General features: G+C 35.1%; 1 protein-coding gene across 8 annotated transcripts in view; it reads left to right on the plus strand.

Annotated features, from left to right (window-relative positions):
• The window catches only part of LOC129947869 (GATOR complex protein Iml1), a 78,598-nt gene that overhangs the window by 17,056 nt on the left and 38,858 nt on the right, over positions 1-22,684 (plus strand). For 6 of the 8 annotated variants that reach the window (XM_056058606.1, XM_056058607.1, XM_056058609.1 and 3 more), the window contains exons 3-10: positions 12,908-13,627; positions 13,692-13,937; positions 14,035-14,150; positions 14,215-14,389; positions 14,458-14,634; positions 14,702-14,924; positions 14,989-15,117; positions 19,708-19,728. In XM_056058606.1, coding sequence (XP_055914581.1) covers positions 12,908-13,627; positions 13,692-13,937; positions 14,035-14,150; positions 14,215-14,389; positions 14,458-14,634; positions 14,702-14,924; positions 14,989-15,117; positions 19,708-19,728 — 1,807 coding nt within the window. The remainder of the gene's footprint in view (positions 1-12,907; positions 13,628-13,691; positions 13,938-14,034; positions 14,151-14,214; positions 14,390-14,457; positions 14,635-14,701; positions 14,925-14,988; positions 15,118-19,707; positions 19,729-22,684) is intronic. The other 2 variants (XM_056058608.1, XM_056058613.1) reach the window with 1 other exon arrangement.

Genomic DNA, 22,684 nt, shown 5'->3' on the forward strand with positions numbered 1-22,684 from the left:
AAAGGCACATTCGATGTCAAGGAAAGCAACCATAGTAAACTCTTTATGATGGAGGGAATATTCGATGGTGCGTACTAAAGTGTGTAACGCTGTTTCCACCGATTTACCCTTACAGTAGGCATGTTGAGACGAAGACTGAAGTCTTGTATCGATACGTGCCCTTAAATGGATATCAATCAATCTTTCCAGGGTCTTAAGAAGGAATAATGATAGACTTATAGGTCGTAAATCTTTAGGATTAACTTGGGAGCATTTACCTGCTTTAGGTATAAAGACAACTTTAACTTCTCTCCATGCCGAGGGAACATGGACCAGGTAAACACAGCTGGTAAAAATTGCCTCAAGGATTGGTGCAATTATATCAGAGGCTTTTTGTAATTCTGCTGGTATTATTCCATCTGGTCCTGCAGCTTTAAATGGTTTGAAGCTGTTGAGAGCCCATTGTAACTTATCCTTTGTGATCAGACCTTGTGGATATGTTGTATTTGAACTTGAACGTGCAAAGCTGTTGCAAGTTTCGGTAAGAGAACTACCAGGAAAGTGAGTGTCCAATAGTAAGTTCAGCGATTCATTACTTGAATTAGTCCAGGAGCCGTCTGCATTTTTCAAGCAGCTTGGCATAGCTGGATTAGTTGAAAGAATTTTCCGTAACCTAGAGGCTTCAGAAGTTTCTTCTATCATGCCACAGAAGGATCGCCAAGAAGATCGCTTGGATTTCCTTAGTGCCTTCTTGTAGATTCTTAGGGATTCTTTGTAGGAGTCCCAATGAGAGGCTAGTCTTGCAGCTTTGGCCCGGTTGAAAAGTTTCCTGCATTCCTTCCTGAGCGAGTCAAGCTCTGAGGCCCACCATTGTGGTTTCCTCTTTCCTCTTATGTGTATAAGTGGACAAGAAATTTCTAGCGATCTGTTCATAGCTGAGGTACGGTCATTGACTTTGTTGTCAAGTTCGTTAGCGTTAGAGGAAGGACTAGATAGTCCAGGTTCTAATAAACTCTGTAATAAGTTCCTGTATAAAGCCCAGTCAGTTTACCGATAGTTTCGAAAAGTCAATGGACTCGGGTTATCATCCACATTTATATTGAACTGGATATATCTATGATCAGAGAACGAGTGTTCTTTGGATACTTTCCAGTCCAAGATCATATGGTGTATACTATCTGAGACAAGAGTTATGTCTAAGACTTCTTGTCGAGTTTTAGTTATGAAGGTTGGTTCATTACCAACATTACTTACTAAGAGGTTAGTACCAAGAATATAATCAAAAAGAGACTCACCTCTGTCGTTGATATTCGTACTGCCCCATACAGTATGATGAGCGTTAGCATCGCTCCCAATAATTAGGCGGATCCTTTGCCTTTCCGCTTCAGCGACGACTTTCTCCAGGGTTTTTCCAGGGAGAGGGCCAAGGTGGTCATGCCCAAGATACGCTGATACCAGCCAGAAACTTCCTTTGGTTGTTTCTAGCCTAGCTACGGTGGTATCTTTGTCACTGAAACGATGGAGTAAAAATACATTAATGCTACGTTTCACTAGTATGCAAGATCTAGGTTCACCTTTATCTGTCACACAAAGTGTGTAGTATCCAGGAGTCCTGAGTCCTCGAACAATGAATCCTGCAACCCATGGCTCTTGGATCAGGACAATATCTTCCCCGTTAGTCGCCAGACGGAGAAGTAGTGAGGCCGAGGCCTTTATGGAGTGTTGGAGATTAATCTGTACTAACTGCAGCATTTTGGCTACAATTAGGCAGATCAACCTCCACCACGGTTTTGTTTTGATCCTCTGTGTCTGAGGATGAACCCAAGAGTTCGTCCTCGCTCAGAAGGATCATGTTAAGGTCGTCCTCAGTCTCCATTAAGGATGGACTGTCCACGACTTTTGTAGAGGGTGCATTCGCGATTGGAGAGGACAAGGGTGCATCGTCACCCTCTGTTAGGAGAGAAGACGACGTCCCAGGTTCACCAACCGCTAGTTCATCTTCGGTAGTTTTTGGAGGCCCGCTTTCCGCCTCATCTCTTTATATATTCGAATTTTAATGGTTTCGAAACCATAGTTTATGGAGCCCTCGTTTAGGGCTAGAGGAGCCAAAACGGTATCGAAAATAATATTTTCTGTGAAATAAAAAAGTTTGAAGACAATATTTTTAATTTTTGAAAAGCTATTTCAGTCGGAAGTACATTTTTACAAGTTTAAATATTGTTTTATAATTAGGTTTTTATTTTTTGTAAAAAAAAAACTTTTACTCAATGTTGACAACAATATTTTAAAAAAAAAACTGTCAAATAATACTTCTTATAAGTGAAAATTAGTTGGAAGCCTTAATCTCAATTTTTTGAAAAGATATTTGAGTCGTAAATCAATTTTTACCAGCTTTGAGTAATGTTTTTTCTAGGTTTTTATTTTTTATAAAAAAAACTGTCAATTTGACTTTTTTCAAAATTTTAAAAACGTTATTTTTCGTTGCACAAAATTTTTTTGGAAATGAAATCATTTTTTATTCGTAAAAATTTTGAGGTCACAAATTTTGTTCAGTTATTTTGAGTTATAAAAAAAACCGTTTATTGGAATTTTTTCCAAAAATATACTTGTTTGACATCACGTTACAATTATAATATAAAATTTAATTCAAGTCTCTAGCATCATAGGTTCGTGAGATATTTAGGGTTAACCAAAATATTATCTCTTTTTTTAAACTGCTATGAGAAAAAAAACTGCCACTCAATTTTCTTGAGAGCCCTTTATGTATCTTTCAGCATTATTATCTGTAAAACAAAATTTATTTGAAGTCCATATCCGAACGTCCGTACAACTTCCGCACAAACATCTTTCTAAAAATCTTTAATTTCGACCTTGAAACGTCGAGAAATGTCTATCTCTCATAACTCTTAAATGATTAAATTAAACCCTTAAACCCTTAAACCCCTAAGACCGTCTACAGACGGTCTTCATATAAATCCAATTCTCTTCTTACTGAATCAATTTTTCGCTCTCACCTCCATAGAAGTTTTGTGCACTTTGACTTTACCTCTACAACAGTACCGGTTTGCAGCCTATGAGTAGAATAGTTCTATAGATATAATCATTTCTAATAAGAATTTGATGCAAACAGGTTGAAAAATTAATTGTGAATTTTGTACAAATTAAATTATAAAAAAAAATACTTTCCAATAAACAAATCAACACGGGAATTTTCAGCCTAAAATCATGTAAGAACCAAAATTCTTTTAAGAAAATATCTTATATTTTGATGTCAGTGGTTTAAGGGTTAACGTACAATTCTTCTTCAGTTGTGAGCACTGTTAGCACGATTATTCCAGTTAATTCAATAAGCGAATCAATATGCAAATAACCGATCCTATTATTATTGCCCATTCTTATTATTGGTATGCCAAATGAGTAAAATAATGTAAATTTCTGCAAAATGGTGACCCTTAAACTCAATTGTTGATACATGCAGGGGGCTCAACAGTTCTACAAAACTGTAACGATATCAACCTCCATCTGTTGCATTGACGCGAGAAAAGTCTGGGTCATGCAGCAATATCGTTGTTTTTGTATGTACAAATTTCATTTCGCATACAAATGTTACGTAGTAGGAACGACATTGAACTCAAAAAATTGAGCTGGGGTCCAAAAAATAGGATTGCTCACAAATGTTAAAAAGTTAAGTTACATCTTTTTCAAACAACCCTAAATTTAACATTCTACAACAGCTACTTATCAATGTTTTTTTTATAATAATGAGATTCAACCGAAAAAATGTTATTTATTCTATACTCAGTCAACGACTAACCTCCAAGCTTTGCTTATTAATGTGCATCTAGCTTGTTTTCGTGTGTACTTATCCCGCTATCTCAATAGCAATGTTTTCTTTTCTCTCTTATAATTTTCTCTTTCTTCTCCGTTAAGAAGAAAAAAAATTCGATTAATGATAAGAACTGTGCTGAACCTACAACTAAAAAAAAAGAAAACCTAATTATACAAATATAGACTTAAATCCCTCAATCCCAACTTATTCAACATATCAAATCAAATGGGGTGGCGCAACAGTCCGTTGTGAACCAGGGCCTAGTGACTTACAACTCTCAACCATTCCTGTGTACGAGTACTGTTGTCAGGAATGGAAGGGACCTACAATTTTTAGGCCGAATCCGAACGGCTAGTATGAGAAAGCACTTTTTCATGACAAGAATTACTCTTGAAGGATTTGTCAGTTCCTCGCAAGAGGCAGTACCCGCGAAAATTATTTTTTTTTTTTTAAATTAAGGTGACTCAGGCAGGGATTGAACCCAAGACCCCTTGCATGATAGTCCAACGCACTTACTATCATGCCACGGGTACTACTTATTCAACATATGCCAACCCTAAATTTATAGTGGTCTCCCCAACAAATAATGAAAAACCACTGTTCCCCTTTAGTGTGTTCTTACTTAAAAAAGCAATAGATGGTATCAGCACATGTTATGAATACATAACCCAACTTCGCGATGGCAATTTGTTAATCTTGGTCAAATCACAAAAAGTAGCTGACATTTTCCTTTCAAACAAATCCTTATCAAACCTCTAATCACAATGACTCCAAGGGTAATGTCTACGTGCCTTATCTTATAAATGTGTCAGAGGAAGAAATTGTTAAAGAAATGAAAACGCAAGGAGTTACAGAAGTTTACAAATTAAAAAAAAACATTGATGGCAACTAAACTCCAACTGGTCTTATTCTTTTCACTTTCGACCTATTCCGGCCACCCAGTACTGTAAATATTGTATGGTACTCGTACAACTGCAAAGTTGTAGAATATTTCCCCAATCACATGCGTTGCCAAAAATGTCAACTGCTGCGCTATACAGCCAAGAGGTGTAAAAATGCTCCTTCCTGCGTAAAATGCGACCTCCCACCAACAGATCCCCACACATGCACACGCACCTTCTGTGCAAACTGTTCCGAAAAACATTCTGCCTCCTCAAAACCTTGTAAAAATTTCTTAAAAGCCAAAGAAATTCTTAAAATCAAAACAACTAGAAGTGTAACTTGATTGAAGCTAAACAAATTTACTAGCTTCTCGCCACATCCCCCAAAACAATATACAGCGTACTTCCACAACTTAACAACAAACACCTCAGCAAAACAAGGCACTGGGATACTGATTCACAGTTCCCTCTCTCATGACCGTTTATCTATCAACTCCAACATATCGATCATTGCAATAGAAATTCATTTTAACACCAAAATTACTGTTATTTCGTGAGTAATGAATTCGAAAGATTTCTTTCAACCACCAACCTTGCCACTTTAAATAACGGTAGTCCAACGCACTTTTCGACCCATAAAGCCTGGACCCACGTAGATGTTACAGCTATATCTCCGCAGTTATTACCCAATGCTTCATGGGAAATCTCCGATGATCTACACGGTAGTGACCATCTGCCGATACTGATACATATAAATCTTGGATGTAAGCCAACTCCCAAAAAAACACCCTCTAAATTTAAAATTGATTGCGCTAACTGGAATTCATTTCAAAAAGAAATACTAGAATTTGTTAATAATAAACCACAATCCTCAAATATAAAAACAAATTAGTTTTCTCGAACTAGAAATCTGTCTTAACTCCCTTAAAGGTAAAACCCCAGCTTATGATCACATCTCATACCCTATGCTAAAAAAATCCGCATTCCTCCTTAAACAAAGAATTTCGGAACTGTACAATAGCATTCTGGATCAAGGTATATTACCACAGACGTGGAAAGTCGCCAGTGTTATAACGATCTCCAAACCCACAAAAAAATTGACAGACACTTTGGGGTACAGACCAATCTCGTTGCTGCCATGCTCTAGCAAACTGTTAAAAAAAATTATATTCAATCGACTGCTTTGGTACATAGAAAAAAATAACTTCATTAGCGCAAACCAAGTAGCCTTTAATCATCGTAGTGCCACCGACTCCCTACTTCACTTAGACGAATACATTAACGCAGCGCTTTCATGCAAAAATCATGTATTAGTCTTATCACTTGATTTTGTCAAGGCATTTTACAGAATAGGCAAACATATATGTAATTCTAAATAAGCTAACTCAGTGCAAGATTGGCCCCAAAATTTTCTCATTTATGAAATCATTTTTGTGAAACAGACAATTCAGAATCAAAACAAATAATTTCTATTCAACTATATATATATTAAAAAACCGGATACCTCAAGGCGCAACCCTCTCAGTGACCTTATTCATCATAGCATATAACAATATAAGCGAGATTATATTGAAATATAAAAACTTAAATCACGGCCTTTACGCGGACGACTTAATTTTACTGTCTAAATGTAACGCTAAAAGCCGTACCAAGGAAATATTCGAAAACGCGTTACAGATTTAAACGAATGGTGCTCCCACTCAGGGTCCATCAGCTCACCTGACAAAAGTAAAGATTTACATATTTGTGAAAAAGAAATTGTAATACATTCAACATTAATCTATCTACTTATAAAATACCAAATGTAAACATCTTAAATATTTCCGGCGATAAAAATTTTAGTTTTAAGGATCAAAAAAAAAAGTTAGCTACCAGGCTAAATATAATCAAGTATTTATCCTCAAAAAATAGCAATGTCCACCCCAACACACTTATGAATGTTACTAAAAATATAATAATATCAAAGATTGATTATGGATTGGCTATCTACGGAAAATGCTAAAAAACAACACTACAAATTATCAAACCCTCCTATCACTCCGCAGTCAGAAGCAGTTTGAAAGCCTTTGCTACCACACCAATAAAAAACATTCTCACGGCAGCTGGCCTTCCATCCATTGAACACCGCAGAGACCTCCTACCAAAAATTTGCCAGTGTTACAAGTCCCCAATAATTGAAGAGGGCAACATTTTACTGCGTATAAAAACTCCAAAATACCCATCCACCATGTACATTGCACTTAAATCTTCTGCAAACATTGACATCACTCCAACAATCAACATACTGACGCCCGGAAACACCCCTCCATGGAAAATTCCAACAAACTCGTTGAAAACGATCTTTGTAAATCACTTTCAAATAAAAAATTAATTGACTCCTTATCAACACCCTCTATAGAAAACATAAACAAATGTATATAAAATCCTAACAATGCTTCAAAATTGAAAATTTTATCTAACGAAAATACCTACTTTAGTATGGGTGGGGCTGTCGGAGATCTGTGATCTTACTTAGCTATCCCGAACCTCCGACAGCCCCATACATACTTATGTTTTACTATATTATATTGTGTAGAACATATTTTGTAAATACTAGCCGCAAGTCCTGGTAGCTAACGCTTTAAAAAAAATTGTATTATAATATAAATTCATTTATATTGTAATAAATAATAATAGTAATAATATTTTATAATATAAATGTTATATTACTATTATTTAATAGCTACCTAACCTTCGTCAAGTGCAGTCGCATTTTCTTTTCGCTCCTCAGTTGCCCTTTGCCACCTTTTTACCGACCCCAATTAATCAATTACAAATCAAAAAAAAAAAAAAATATATATATCAATATACTCGCAGCGCGTGTGATAATTCTTACCCGACCTACTTTACTGCCCATCGCCGTTTCCCATTACACCAGCATTTATTTTCTTCTTGTGTACTAACAAGCATAGAAAAAAATTAAAAGCAACTAAACAATAACTTTAACAAAAAAACATATTATTTCTTTTTTCATTAATTATGTCGTGCGCCAATAAAATGTGTGTCATCGTTGACTCAAACGCGGAACTATTAAAGTGCAGTGGCCTTTGTGGGAAATACTTGCACCCCTCTTGTGCTGGCTTGGCCAGAAAGGCGAGTGTATACCTAAAAGACTATCTACGCAATTTCGCGTTTTATTGCGATGAATGCAATAAAATATCTGTGTCGGATACTATGATTGCAATTCAATGTTTAAAAGAATCCCTATCTAACGAACATTCGGTTTGCCAAGATCAAATTTCTAATCTCTCCAAGAAATTTGATCATGTTTGTAACAGTGTTGAGGACTCAAACATCCAATGTCAACAATCGTCTACGCAGTGCCTTTCCACGATACGTTCTTTGGAAAAACAATATTGTGACGTCATAGGTGGGTTGAATTCTCTTCGTGTAGACATTGACGATAAGTTAAAGGTGCTAACTTGGTCGGCAAACGATCTGAAAAAAAACTTGTCTGACCAGTTAAACCTACTAAAATCTGATATTGATTGCTGTTTGCAAAGTTCGTCATCACGGCTCTCCCCCTCCTCCATTCAAATGAGTGAAGTTACAAACCTCAGACTCGTTAACGAATTCGAAAACATTAATTGTATGCTTACTCGGGTTTCAACGGCATTCATATCTATTGCTTACGATATAAGCAATCAAGAACAGAAATATACGAGTGTGTACCGTGAGCTTGAAAGCCTTAATGTTAAATCTCAAAAAATTGAATCGCTTCTCTACGACATCATTAAACAACCCGGCATACCGTCATGTGATATCGCGAACGTATCCATTCGTGATGAAATTCTTGCGGCAAACCCGGCTGCTGACTCTCTGCAACAAACCACCTCAGCGAATACTATTGCAGAGGACGAAATAATTAACAAATGTGGCCATTCCTGGAAGCTATCGGACTGGAATTTGAGACTAAGCAGGCTTGAATCTGCTAATAATACATGGTTCGTGCTTAATAATTGTCCCGGATATGCTGATGCTACATGGGTTCGCTCCTATTTCAAAAGAGAATACTGTGTCAATATCTGCGAATGTCTTCAATTGTCTGGAAGAAGATTCAAGTTCCTGATTCCCTCCAAATATAACTGGATGTTTCATCACCAAAAAGGATACTTACAAATTGGGCAAATGCGGCTTTCCAGTATAAGTAGCAATAATAATCTAATTAAGTCTAACAAATCCAAACCTAATTCCAAACCTATTCCCAAACCTAATCCCAAACCTAATCCCAAACCTAATCCCAAACCTAATCCCAAACCTAATCCCAAACCTAATCTTAAACCTAGTCCTAAACCTAATCCCCAACCTAATCACCAACCTAATATCAAACCTTATCCCAAAAAAAATATTGAAACTAACTGGACCCTTAAAACACAAATCTTTCCAAACTTTTCTCTCTCCAACCAACTTTCGTCCCTTAAACGAAAAACTTCTCCCACATCTGTAAAGCCTCCACCCAAACGAGTTTCTTTTAAAACCTCTCATCCGGGTCTTGGTTTTTGCTCTCCGATGGTTGATGCTCCTGCTAAAATACCCGCTTATACAAATTTCATTCATTCTCACACCATTAACCCTACTTCTTCTTCATCAGTTTCCCAAGAACCTCAAGGATTCCTTAACCCAATGATCCCTCTAAATGTTAAATTAACTAAACATTTATCTGAGGCCAATATTAATGATCGGTATGTTATGTCCCGTCTTAGAGACCACAAAATCTACAATAATGTTCGTCTTTACCTAGCTTTCCTGCACGACAAACCAGATTCTGTTTGCTTTGAAGGTAAAACAAATACAAACATTAAGGTTTTAATCTCCCAAGAAGGCCTCCCTACCAAACGTGATGCACTTATGGAAATTTTCTTGAAATTTCATGATGGCCTTGAAATTTCTCCTCAAAAAGTGAGAGAAGACCTTACCTCTTTTGCGTCTTTTATCTCTTCAAAACGACTATCTCATATCCAAAAATCCCGTGCAGATATGTGCAGATATGAAGAAATACTATCGCTCCTAACCTAAAGACCACTAAACCTAAATGTCTTAGCCTTTACTATCAAAATGTAAGAGGGTTAAGGTCTAAAACTTCTGCCGTCTTTAACAACTCCCAAAACCTTCCTTATGACATCTTTGCCCTTACCGAAACCAACCTCACACCTGATATCCTTAGTACTGAACTCTTCACTAACGACTTTTCCATCTATCGAATGGATGTCGTGGAATGTGCGAGTAATACACACGGTCGTGGTGTGCTTTTAGCTATCGCTAATAATTTTGAAAGTTCATTACTCTGTATTCCCACTTCAATCGAATTTGAAGGTGTATCAGCTAAGGTTACACTCCCTAAGTTTTGTCTTTTTGTCCTTTGTTGTAACATTCGGCCAGCCCAACAAATTAAAGCATACCAAGCCGCTGTTAATGCCATTGATTATCTGCTTGAACTAGTGCAACCTAATGATTTAATCATCGTTCTAGGTGACTTTAATCTTCCCCATCTCAATTGGTCCACCTCAGATGATCAGACATCCTTCTTTCCAACTAACATCTCTTCTGAATCTGAATCGCTGTTCATTGATCGTCTGTCTGATTGTGGTCTTTTTCAACTAAATGGAGTAGGAAACTTTATGGGGAGACACCTCGATCTCATATTCTCATCTGATTGCGATAACTGTGTTGTCTCCCCGAGCCCTCATCTTCTCTCAACCTTGGATCGCTATCATCCACCCCTTAATCTCTCCTTCCCCATTGAATTTGAAGACAACTTTTTTGAAATGGAAAATTACTGTTATGATTTTCGTAGGGCTGATTTCTCCAAACTTAACAATCTTCTTAGCTCAGCCGATTTTGAATTAAGATCCCTCCAATTAACAGTTGAGTCCCTTACAAATTGGTTTTATTTGATTCTTTCGTACTGTATTGAAGAATCAGTACCGTTCTCTCGTAGAAAAGATTTCACCTCTGCTCCCCCTTGGTACAACAGAGAGCTCCGTAGCCTAAGAAATACCCGTAACAAGCTTTGGAAGATCTTTTTACAGTCCAAATCTGATACTGATCACAACAACTATCTTCTCGCCTATAATTCTTTCTCTGAATTAAGGGAATCCCTTTATAACCAATATCTTAACCAAATGGAAAATAACCTTCTTTCTGATGCAAGGAAATTTTTCATGTTTATAAATGTCAAACGAAAATCTGATGGGTTTCCACCTTCAATGAGTTTCTCCAACATAATCTCCTCTGATCCAACAACCATATCAAATCTATTTGCTAATTACTTTAGCAAATCGTATACTGAACATCTGCAAGATCCTGATCCACACTACTTTAGTTATTTAGATGGCTGCACTCAAACCTCCCTTTCATCGTTTACAATAACTGAAGAAATGGTACTTGCCAAAATCGTAAGCCTCAAAGACAACTTTAGCCCTGGTCCTGATGGCGTCCCATCAGTTGTTCTAAAAAAATGTATGCATTCTCTGTCAAAGCCTCTAACTGCACTCTTTGAACTCTCTCTTTCCCAAGGTGTGTTTCCTCATATATGGAAAGATTCATTTATATTTCCCATTCATAAACAAGGCAATAAAACTGAAATTAACAATTATAGACCTATTGCTAAACTTTCATGCATTCCAAAACTTTTTGAAAGCTTAGTTTATGATTCCGTTTATTTCCATTGCAAGCCTTTATTCTCCTCCGCTCAACATGGTTTTCTTAAAGGTAGATCCACTACGACTAACTTAATTGAATTTATATCCAAAGTTTTGTCAGCCCTTGAGAATGGCAAAGAAGTTGATGTCGTATACACTGATTACAGCAAAGCCTTTGATAAAATATCCCATAACATAATTTATCTCAAACTAAGAGCTCTAGGCTTTCCATCTATATTTATAAACTGGATAAGCTCCTATCTTGCGAATAGAACTTATAGAGTCCTTTTCCGTAACTCAGTCTCCAGTCCTATACATGCAACTTCTGGAGTCCCACAAGGTAGTCACCTTGGCCCCCTTCTCTTCGTCTTATCTGTTAACGATGTCTGTCTTAAATTAAAAAACTCAGATATCCTAATGTTTGCGGATGATAAGAAAATTTTTAAGATTATCTCTACTCCATCTGATTCCTTACTTTTACAAAATGATCTTAATATCTTTTTTGTTTGGTGCATGCATAATTTCCTAGAGTTAAATGTAGGTAAATGTAAACAAATGACCTTTTCGCGCAAACAAATTCCATCTCATAGAGTATACTACTTCCTTAATGACGCCGTCAACGTAGTCGATTCTATTAGAGATCTTGGTATTATGTGTGACAAACACCTGAATTTCCATTCCCATTTTGACCAAATTATTAATAAAGCTAATAGATCTCTCGGTTTTATTAAGAGATGGTCAAAAGAATTTTCCAACCCCTATGTTACTAAAGCGCTTTACATTTCCCTAGTCCGTCCTCATCTTGAATATGCATGCCAAGTATGGTCTCCCTTTTATGAAAACCATTCACTCAGAATTGAAAATGTTCAAAGACGTTTCGTTCGATTTGCCTTACGTGGCCTCCCCTGGGATGATACATCCAACTTGCCTCCTTATGCTGATCGACTAAAACTGATAGGTTGCAGCCGTTATATATTAGACGCAAAAACGCTGATATATTGTTTGCTCACCAATTGTTAATGGGCAATATAGATTCCCCGGCACTCCTGAGTGATATTCATCTTAACACTAACCCTCGAAATCTGCGATCTGTTTCCCTTTTCTATATCCCTCATCACCGCACTAATTACGGGCACTTTGAACCAATGTCCAGAATTCTTCGTCACTGCAACGCTGCTATGGTAGTTTTCGATTTCAACATTTCCAAATCCCATCTGAAAGATACCCTTTACTTTTTCCCTTTTTGAGTCCGAATCCCCTGTCCCCTGTTAATTTAAGTTAAGTAAAATCAAAATTGTTAGTTCTTGTACATTAAAGAGCTTTGATGTGGGCCTTAGGGCCCACATGAATTAATGTTGAAAACTGATAACAAGAACTGCAAAAAAAAAAAAAAAATGTTAAGCTAGTTTTAAGTTAAGTTAAGTTATGATAGCTTGTATTAAGCTAAATAAATAAATAAATAAATATATTTATACTATAGTTTTAGTCATTCCCTTAAAAATAGGTGTTTCTAACTTATCTTTAATTTTCCTTTCCAGACAAACACATGTGTTTACATTAACAAAAAAATTGACTACTTTGATAAATCAATTCGATGTCAAGTATATGAAATGTGGTCCCAAGGGGATCGAGTATCCTGCGGAGTGATAACTGAAGATACAAAAATAGTTTTTCGCAGCAGTACCTCGATGGTATATTTGTTCCTCCAAATGTCCTCGGAAATGTGGGATTTCGATATTCATGGTGATTTATATTTTGAAAAAGCCGTCAATGGATTTCTAACAGAGTTATTTACAAAATGGAACAAATTGGGCTGTAATCACGAGGTTACAATTGTTTTATTTTCAAGAACTTTTTATGCTGCTAAAAGTTTAGACGAATTTCCTGTTCACATGCGTGATTGTTTACAAATGGATTACAAAGGTCGATTCTATGAGGATTTCTATCGAGTAGCCATACAAAATGAACGCAACGATGATTGGTGTTCCATATTGATGCAATTAAGAAAGCTCTTTACGTCATATCAGTCGACTGTGTTGCGTTATCATGAACGAGAAAATGTTCGAATTCCAACGGCAACAAATAGTACTGCCGCACAGGGAAATTTCCTTGAAGTTCTGAATATATCATTGAATACATTTGAAAAACATTATTTGGATAGGAGTTTCGATCGAACGGGTCAACTTTCAGTGGTTGTAACGCCTGGGGTTGGGGTATTCGAAGTTGATCGTGAGCTAACTAATATAACTAAACAGAGGGTAGGTTGGAAGATTGATTAGAATTTCATTATGTTGGTTTATATTATTTATTGTTATTTTTCAGATAATTGACAATGGCGTGGGTAGTGATTTGGTTTGTGTTGGCGAACAGCCGTTACATGCAGTTCCTTTGCTAAAGTTTCATAATAAGGACACATCGTTGACATCAGCTGATGACTATTCACTGCCACATTGGATAAATTTAAGTTTCTATTCCACAAACAAAAAAGTAGCCTATTCCACATTTATACCTAGAATCAAATTGACACCTTTGGTTGCAGCAACAGTCGCTGGAAATGAAAATAAGAAGGTAAGTTTTACGCTGTGATGACACTTTACCAAATTGTATTTGTTTTTAAAATAGAGATAATCATTTAAATAAAAAAACATACTTGTATTTTTTAAAGGAAAACACAAGAACATTCCTCAGCTGCAATCAATCAGAATATATTCACAATTCATTATTCGACTATGATGCTTATGATGCACAAATCTTTCAATTACCTCCAGCTCAAGGAACATGGTAGAGTGACCTATAAAATATATACTTTTTTTTTAGATATACAATTAATTAATTATTTGAGCAGTTCCCTCCAACGTGTTGTCAGAGCAAAGAAAACATCTGTTCCAAGTTTAGAGACCTATACTAATAATAATTACTGTGATGTAGAAAGCTTCACTCCGTTAAGAGCTTCAAACAGGAGACGTAAAATGTCAGATCCAGATATTCATCACGGAACATCTGGTGTACTTTCAACATTGGTAAAAATAAATTGTATATATATTAAAACAAAATTTAATATTTTCCTTTTTCTTAATTTCCATTGAAGACGGGATCGCCAAATTTATCAGAGTCAATAGTTTCAGAGAAAAACGCACGTCGTTCAATTGTATCAATTGCGCCAATTGTAAGGCCTGGAAGAGCATTAATAAACCCATTTGATCCATCGCATGTGACTATAAAGCTCACTTCAAATCGTCGACGTTGGACACATATTTTTCCTAAAGTAGAGTTGAAGCAAACTATAATCTAAATGTAATTTACTTAATATGAATTTTTTTCCACCGTAATAGGGACCAGAAGGAGTACTTATACAACAGCATCATTACCAAGCAGTTCCAACAAAACAACTTTCTAACAGCAACCATATTGTGAATGGAGTCAACTGCAACGATAATAACAACACTGAAAATTATTCATCGGGATTCAATTCCAGCGAATATGACCACACTTCAAATTGTTCATCTCTAAGTAGATCATTTACTTCCAGCAATGGAGATGATTTTAACTTGGAACGTATGTATTCAAGTATATTTATAATTTGAAACAAAAAATTAATAAATACAATTTTTATATTCAGATTTAAAAAAACGTAATTCACATATTAGCACATCAGCAACTCCAACAAGTAGAGCTGCGCCAGCAAAGAGTTTAACTTTTCTATGGGGTGCAACAGGTGAACAAGAATGGACTCCTGCATTGACAACAGGTAAAACATACTCATTTCGAATAAAAATCTTCAAGACAACAGAAAAAAACGAATTTATTAATTAAAACACTTTTCAGATTGAAATGAACATTTAACTATATTTTAAAGTTATACAACAAAATATTTTTTTCAGGAAGATCAACTATGGGTAGATTTAATGTTTCCAAATATTTTTTTTAATTCATATTGATATAAAGTATAACTTTAAATGCAAATCAACTATGGTTAATAAGATAGTAGTTTGTTACGTATAAATGAAAAAAAGGATGCTGGTTAATAACAAAATAGGAAATTCCATTGATTCTCTGTCTGATGGAGAGTTATCAAAAATTAAAATATTTAAATAATTACCTACATCAATCATATGAAAACTGCATAACTGGTCTTGATTATTATTATATACATATAGTTTCATAATAGATAGATTTGTCTTTTGTAGATGACATGAAACAAAACTAACAGTTTGTTGTAGTAAATGTCGTGGAAATGTATTTAACACAGGAAAGTTTAGTATTTTTTTTAAAGAATCAATGACATTGACTGTTGTTTATTAACCCGAAAAATTTCATAAAGCTATGAAAACATTTGAACCAGCTTTTGAAAAATTAAATTTATATTGATTTTAAATTACTTTCGATAGAATTTAAGTTTATACAAAAATTTGGTTCTATGTGACCTAAAAACGTAGGTTAATCGGTCTATGTTTTGTTTTTTCTCAATTTTTCTTAACAACACTAAGAGTAATTCGAAAACATAAGTTGTTCAGTTCTCGAAAAAACACCCAACAACTGCCATTTGTGTTGATAGCAGTTTATTTTTTACCTGAAATACACCCTAGCAAAACACCACAAAGCTTGTTTAGGGTGAGTTCAGGGTGGCCATAGGTTTAAAAAAATAGACATTTTTCTCGTTCGGTTAAGTTGAAATTTAGAAAAAAAATAACGCTTTGAGGCGTCCTCAGGGTGACTTGGGATATAATTTGTTTGCTTAATGGATATGACCCCCATTATATTTTGAATTATTTATTTTTTGCATATGAAAACAACATTTATATTTTTCTTCCTTAAACTTTGTTGTTAAAAGTAATACTTTTGACTGAAGATTGGACCAAGAGCATAATATGAATCGGATATTCAGCCCTATTGCAAAAATTTATCAACTTTTGCACAATTGACGACCCAGGGAGGGGGGGTCATATGAGCCAAAAAGCTTATACAGTTAACTTGTATAAGTAAAGGTTTCAGCTAAAGATTGATTTGGTTCAAGCATGTGATATTTCTAAAACTTTCTCTAAATTGTGTGTTCTTAATTTGGCTTCTTTCTACAAGAAAAACATATTTTCGTATTGCTCCAGAAGGATACCCCTCAAAAACCTTTATTTTGTTTTTAAGTTTTCTCAAGAACTAATGGACCGATTTAAAAATTCTTCTTTTTCTGTGCAAGCTCTTGTCAATGATCAAATTAATTTTTTTTTTTTTTTGATAGGAGGAAATCTTCAAAAGATACTTGGCAGTATTCGACACCAAGTAGTGTGGGACTCTTAACCACTAAAACCACCTCTTCATCAGGACCAATCTTGAAGGATCGACTTCCGATTTTTCTTTCTTAATTTTGTACAATCACTTTGGGGGAAGTTTAAACTTTTAATACTTTCCCATGTTTTTTTAGACCATAAGCTCATGAGGCTTGGTTCTTCTTAATCTGCGAACATGGTTTCTTGTATTCAAGACGGACTCCATTTCAGAATTAGTATGACTTTGCAGTCTCTGGTTGTGCGATACAGCGTATTTTTTAACAACTTCTGTAACCATTTCTATTTGTATGTCACGATGTAGATCGGTATTTCTTATGTACCAAGGTGCATTAATTATTCTTCTAAGGACTTTGTTTTGGAATTTTTGGATGTTTTCGGTATTTGTTTTTTTTGTACAGCCCCATAATTGGATTCCATAGGTCCAAACAGGCTTTAGTACTTGATTATACAGAATTATTTTGTTTTGGATTGATAAATCAGAGTTGTTACCAAGCAATCAATACATTTTTCTATATTTCAAGTTTAGTTCTTCTCTTTTCTTTTTGATGTGCTCTTTCCACTTAAGCTTTGCATCCAAAGTCATTCCAAGGTATTTGGCCGTATTGGCGTAAGGTACAGCTTGATTATTAATGATTATTGGAATATTGCTTATCTTTTTATTTGTAAAGTTTATATGTGAAGATTTTGTTTCATTGAGTTTGATACTCCATTTTTCTGTCCAAGCTCTCACTGTGTCGACGGCATTTTGTAGTTTTACTGCTGCCTTAGAGACACATTTGTCGGGTACCAAAATTGCGGTATCATCTGCAAAAGTAGGCATTATGGTGTGATTACCAACTGGAATATCCCTTGTGTATAGTAAATACAGGGTAGGACCTAGGACACTTCCTTGTGGTACACCGGCTTCTATTTTCTTCAATTCCGAGTATTCTTACTCGGTCTGAGATGTACGATTTTAATATTTCAAAGTACTGCCTGGGAAGATCCCTTTGCAGTTTGTACTCAAGTCCCTAATGGCAAACCTCGTAAAAAGCTTGAGCAACATCTGAGAAAATAGCTGAACATACTTGTTTTTCTTCTAATGCTTTTTCTATTACATCCGATATTCTATGGACTTGGTCTATCGTGGAATGTTTATTTCTAAAGCCAAACTGATGGTTTGGGATTAACCTTCTTTCTTCTATGATTTTGCTAAGTCTCTTCAGAAGCAGTTTTTCAAAAACTTTTGCCATAATTGGAATAAGCGATATTGGTCTGTAAGCCGTCACTTCTGTATGTGGTTTACCTTACTTTGGTATGACAATTATTTCATCAATTTTCCAGTGGTGCGGGACATACCGGTGCTTAAGGCATGCATTTTTTTTATTTTTTAATAAAATACTAATTTTGTTTACAAAACTCGATATTTCAGAAAGGAGACAGCATTTTTTGTCGAAATTTAAATGTAAAATGTTCAAATATTTATAAGCTCGTTATTTAGTGCTTACACAAAAATATTTTTAAGACAAAATTTAAAATGATTTTCGAAAAAAATGGGTTAATCTAGATTTTTTGACAAATAAAATGGCATTTAAATTTTTGAGAAAAACTTATTTTGCAGGTACATTTACATTATATTTGTGAACAGACTTTTTGGAAGAAATTATTAAGTCCTAGCGACCCAGTCGTGCATTTCCTTTCTTTCAAAATTGGGTTTCTGTTGAAAACAAAAGATCTTAAAAAATTTAATAAATCTACTTTTGAAGTAAATTTGCTTTGGATGCTCTAGAACTGAGATTGATACACGAATTTTAATAATAGAAATGTCCCAAAAAAATCAAGTGACACTAATGAAAATCTAACTGAAAATCATAATAAACGTTGCAATTCTTTTGCTATAAAAGCTTTGAAACGTGTAATTTGTGAGTACTACAACTTATTTGTTTACTTACCTTACTTTGTTTTAATTTAATTTTATTTTAGAGAAATTATGTACTTCAATGCAACTATTTCCTTAAATTCAAGATCCAAACCTTTTTGTCTCTTCAATTTTTAAGTTTTGTTGACGCCTTTATAAGATCAAAATACGAGTAAGCTGATTGATAACGATAGTAATAAGAGACTCCAGGAAATTGAGTTCGAAAAAAGATCCTCTCTCATTTTCAAGAGAAATGAAAACAAGAAAAGCTTATTTTGTTTTTGGAAAAAAAGCAACGTTTAAAAAAAAATTCCTACATTTCTGCGAGAAATGCACCAAAACCACCATCTAAACTATTGTATTTTAGTTCTTAAATATGGTATATTAAGAAAACTGTTTGAATCTTGGAATGCTTTCATATGAGTCATCAAAATTAAATAGTTAGACCATACCTTCCTGGACAACAGTGTTTTAAATAATTTGATAACTAAAGTTGTCATTTTAGCAATTATTAAATTTTGTCAGCCTCCTTTACAAAACATTAAAGAATATTTTTAAGCAGTGAGTAAAAACTCATCTAAGTGTATGATACACCCCCCCCCCCCCCTGATGAAAAGTCTGGATCCGCCCTTGAAATGGCTTTTATCAAATTAAATTTATGGTTAAATAAACCTGATGTCAATGTTATTCGGTTAAATTACCGATGAAAGGTCTTGTAATGCAGATCAGGTTTCTTATTTGGATTTTCTGTAAAATTAGCTCAAATCCAAATGACCAACTTTAGGTTGACTGGAAATTCAATTGAAAAAATAGTTCACACTGGGTTTTAAAAATTCATTAATTCATGTAGTTTGAAAAATAAACTTAATTTCTTTATACATTTAAAAAAGCCCTTTGGGTTATTTTATAGTAATATAATCACAAAAGAATAATAATAATTTATTTAGAAATACTCATTTAAATGTTTTGTTGTTTACTTCCATATTTTATATAATTTTAACCTCATCTCGTAATTATAATAATGGAAATAATTCGAAAAAAAACACACACACATTTTGTGGGATAATAATTTAAAAAAAAATGCTTGTTTACATTTAAACAACATTGGAATAAATTTTGAATGGTCGTGTACTTGATGTTACCAAATTGGACGCAACAGGGAGAACAAGAATAATCATAGGTTTGATTAATTGCAAAAAGCAATATTTTTTCTTAAATAGTTACACACAAAAAAGCGCTACATAATTTGTTTCTTTTTTTTAAATTTTAATTATTTTTGTTCCGTTATATTTCACATTACCTAAAACAAAAAAAAAACACTTAATTATATTTAAGTATGTAATTAATATTTAGTTTATTTACATAATTTGGTTTGGTGAGACTTTCTGTATACTCTTTTTTTTTTTGAATACACCTACAATTTGTTGCTTATAAATTCGCAGTGCTACTTATGTATATAACAAGTGTCTCAACTTGCCCAAAACGTTGGTTACAAATTGGCAGTTTTGAAAGTATTGAAATGAAAAGACACGTTTATTATTTTTAGCTTTTTTTTAATTTAAGAAGTAAATTGTAAAGTTATCTTAGCTTAGTTTATTGTAATTTTTTAGATTTTGTTTAAATATTTGATTGAATTTCTTTAAAAAGACTGTTTCATATTGTTAAAAATATGATTATGTTATACGTGGAACAGTGATACAATATCAAGTATATTGTAATTTAATGTTTGATTTATTCAGTCTTGCTTTTGATGGTTTTAAAATTGTATATATTTTTTTTAAATTTTGGACTTAGTTTAGATAGTTTATTATATAGTTGCGTTTGCTATCACATAATTTGATTGTTTTTTAAAATATGTTGGGTGGGTTAGGTTAAGTTGGAGTGGCTGTCCAGATGTCATTGACACACGTAGACCTCAAGGGTCCATTGTGATACCACTAATGAGGTTACTCATGGGAGAGTAATGAATTTAAAGAAACCATTTTGTACTTTTAATAAAGTTAGAGAGACGTTTTGTGTCAATCGTTGCTAGTTCACTGGTGTTATCGAAGAAGGGATTACCGAGAAAGTAATTCCTTCTAATCGAGAGTGCTGGACATGTACATAGAAGGTGTTGGACTGTTTCCTCTTCCTCCTCGTCCATGCAGCTTTTACAGAAGTCATTTGTGTAGACCCCTAGTCTCAGAGCATGTCTTCCTATGAGGCAGTGTCCCGTTATTACTCCAATTGTAGAGCTTATACTTTGTCTGCTCAGTGATATCAAGCTTTTTGACCGTTTTAAGTCAATACTTCGCCATATTTGCATGGTTGCTAGGCAGGTGGTACTTTGTGACCATCTAGTATTTGTTGTTTCTAGAGCATATTACTTGAGAAGATATTTGCATGTAGCAAGTGGTGTTCCTATGTTATGTTTTTTTTTGTCTAACATTAGGCAGAAGTGTTCCGTTTTTGGCGAGCTCATCGGCTTTGCAATTTCCCGGAATGTCTCTTTTTCCCGGCATCCAAATGAGGTGAATGTTAAACTGTTCCGTCATCTCATTCAGAGATGATCGACAATCGTGGACTGTTTGAGTGTTTGTGGAGACAGACGCGAGAGATTTAAGAGCGGCTTGGCTGTCTGAGAAGATTCGTATATCCTTACAAGATATAACGTTTTATTTGAGCCAGGATAGTGCTTCTTTAGTCGCCATTACTTCTGCCTGGAATACACTACATTGATTGGGAAGTCTATAGGATAGACTGAGATTCAGTTGTTCTGAAAAGATACCACTTCCAACTCCGTGATCGGTCTTTGAACCGTCAGTATAGAAGTGTACCGCATCGTCTTCCAGGGGTCTCTCTTCTTCCCAGGAGGATCTTGAAGGGATGGACACATGGAATCTTTTACCAAATACCATTTTTGGGGTGGTATAGTCTAAGCGATCTGGGATAGATCTGAAATTGTCTAGAATAGTAGTATGTCCAGTATTGTTACTGGTCCATTGAGAGGTGGCTCTAAGCCTTACACATGAGTTGGCAGCCACCTTTTTAGAGAAGATGTCAAGTGGTGTTAGGTTTAAAAGCACTTCCAGTGCTGCGGTTGGTGTTGTGCGAAGTGCTCTTGTGATGCACATACCTGCTGACCGCTGGACTTTAATGAGCTTATTTACGACGGCTCCATAAATGAGTATCGGCCTGATTACCGAAGTGTATAGCTAGTGGGTTATTTTTGGGGAGAAGCCCCATTTTGATCCTATGGCCTTTTTACAAGTAAAAAGCGCTACAGTAGCCTTTTTGACTCTTTCATCAATATTTGCCTTCCAAATTAGTTTTTTTGTCTAAAATGAGGCCCAAATATTTAGCTTGATCGGAAAAGCTTAATGGTATTCCTCTAATCTTGGGTGGGCTAATCTGAGGAATTTTATATCTTCTCGAAAAGATTATTAATTCTGTTTTGTGTGGGTTGACGTCCAATCCACATTGCTAAGCCCATTTAGTTAACCTGTTTAGGGCATTTTGTAGGAGTTCCGAGAGAACTTGGGGGTGCTTCCCAGATACGGATATCGCAACGTCGTCAGCGTAGGCAATCACCTTGAAACCCTCTGTTCCCAATGCTGTAAGTAAGTCGTTTACTACCATGTTCCATAAAAGAGGCGAAAGGACTCCACCTTGGGGAGTGCCGCGATTCACCGATCTGGTGGTAGTAAAACTTTTCATGTTAGAAATTATTGTCCTGCTTTTGAGCATGAGACTTATAACATCTATGAGTGACTTCTCTAATTTCAGCTTATCCATTGCTGTTGTGATCGCCTGGTAACTGACGTTGTTGAAAGCTCCTTCAATATCTAGGAACGCTACCAGGTTATATTCTTTGTATTTGAGGGAATGTTCAATAGTACGTACCAGCGAGTGAAGTGCTGATTCTACTGATTTTCCCTTAGAGTAAGCATGTTGAGCTGTGGAAATGAGACATGGTATTAAGTTATGTCTGATATAAATTTCAATCAATCTTTGCAAGGTTTTAAGAAGGCAGGATGATAGGCTGATTGGTCGAAGATCTTTAAGGTTAACGTGTGAGGGTTTCCCTGCTTTGGGAATGAAGACTACTTTTGCCATTCTCCAGGTGGGTCAAAAAGTTCGCAGAACGAAATGGAAGG

Source organism: Eupeodes corollae, chromosome 2 (assembly GCF_945859685.1).
Source record: "Eupeodes corollae chromosome 2, idEupCoro1.1, whole genome shotgun sequence".
NCBI lineage: Eukaryota > Metazoa > Arthropoda > Insecta > Diptera > Syrphidae > Eupeodes > Eupeodes corollae.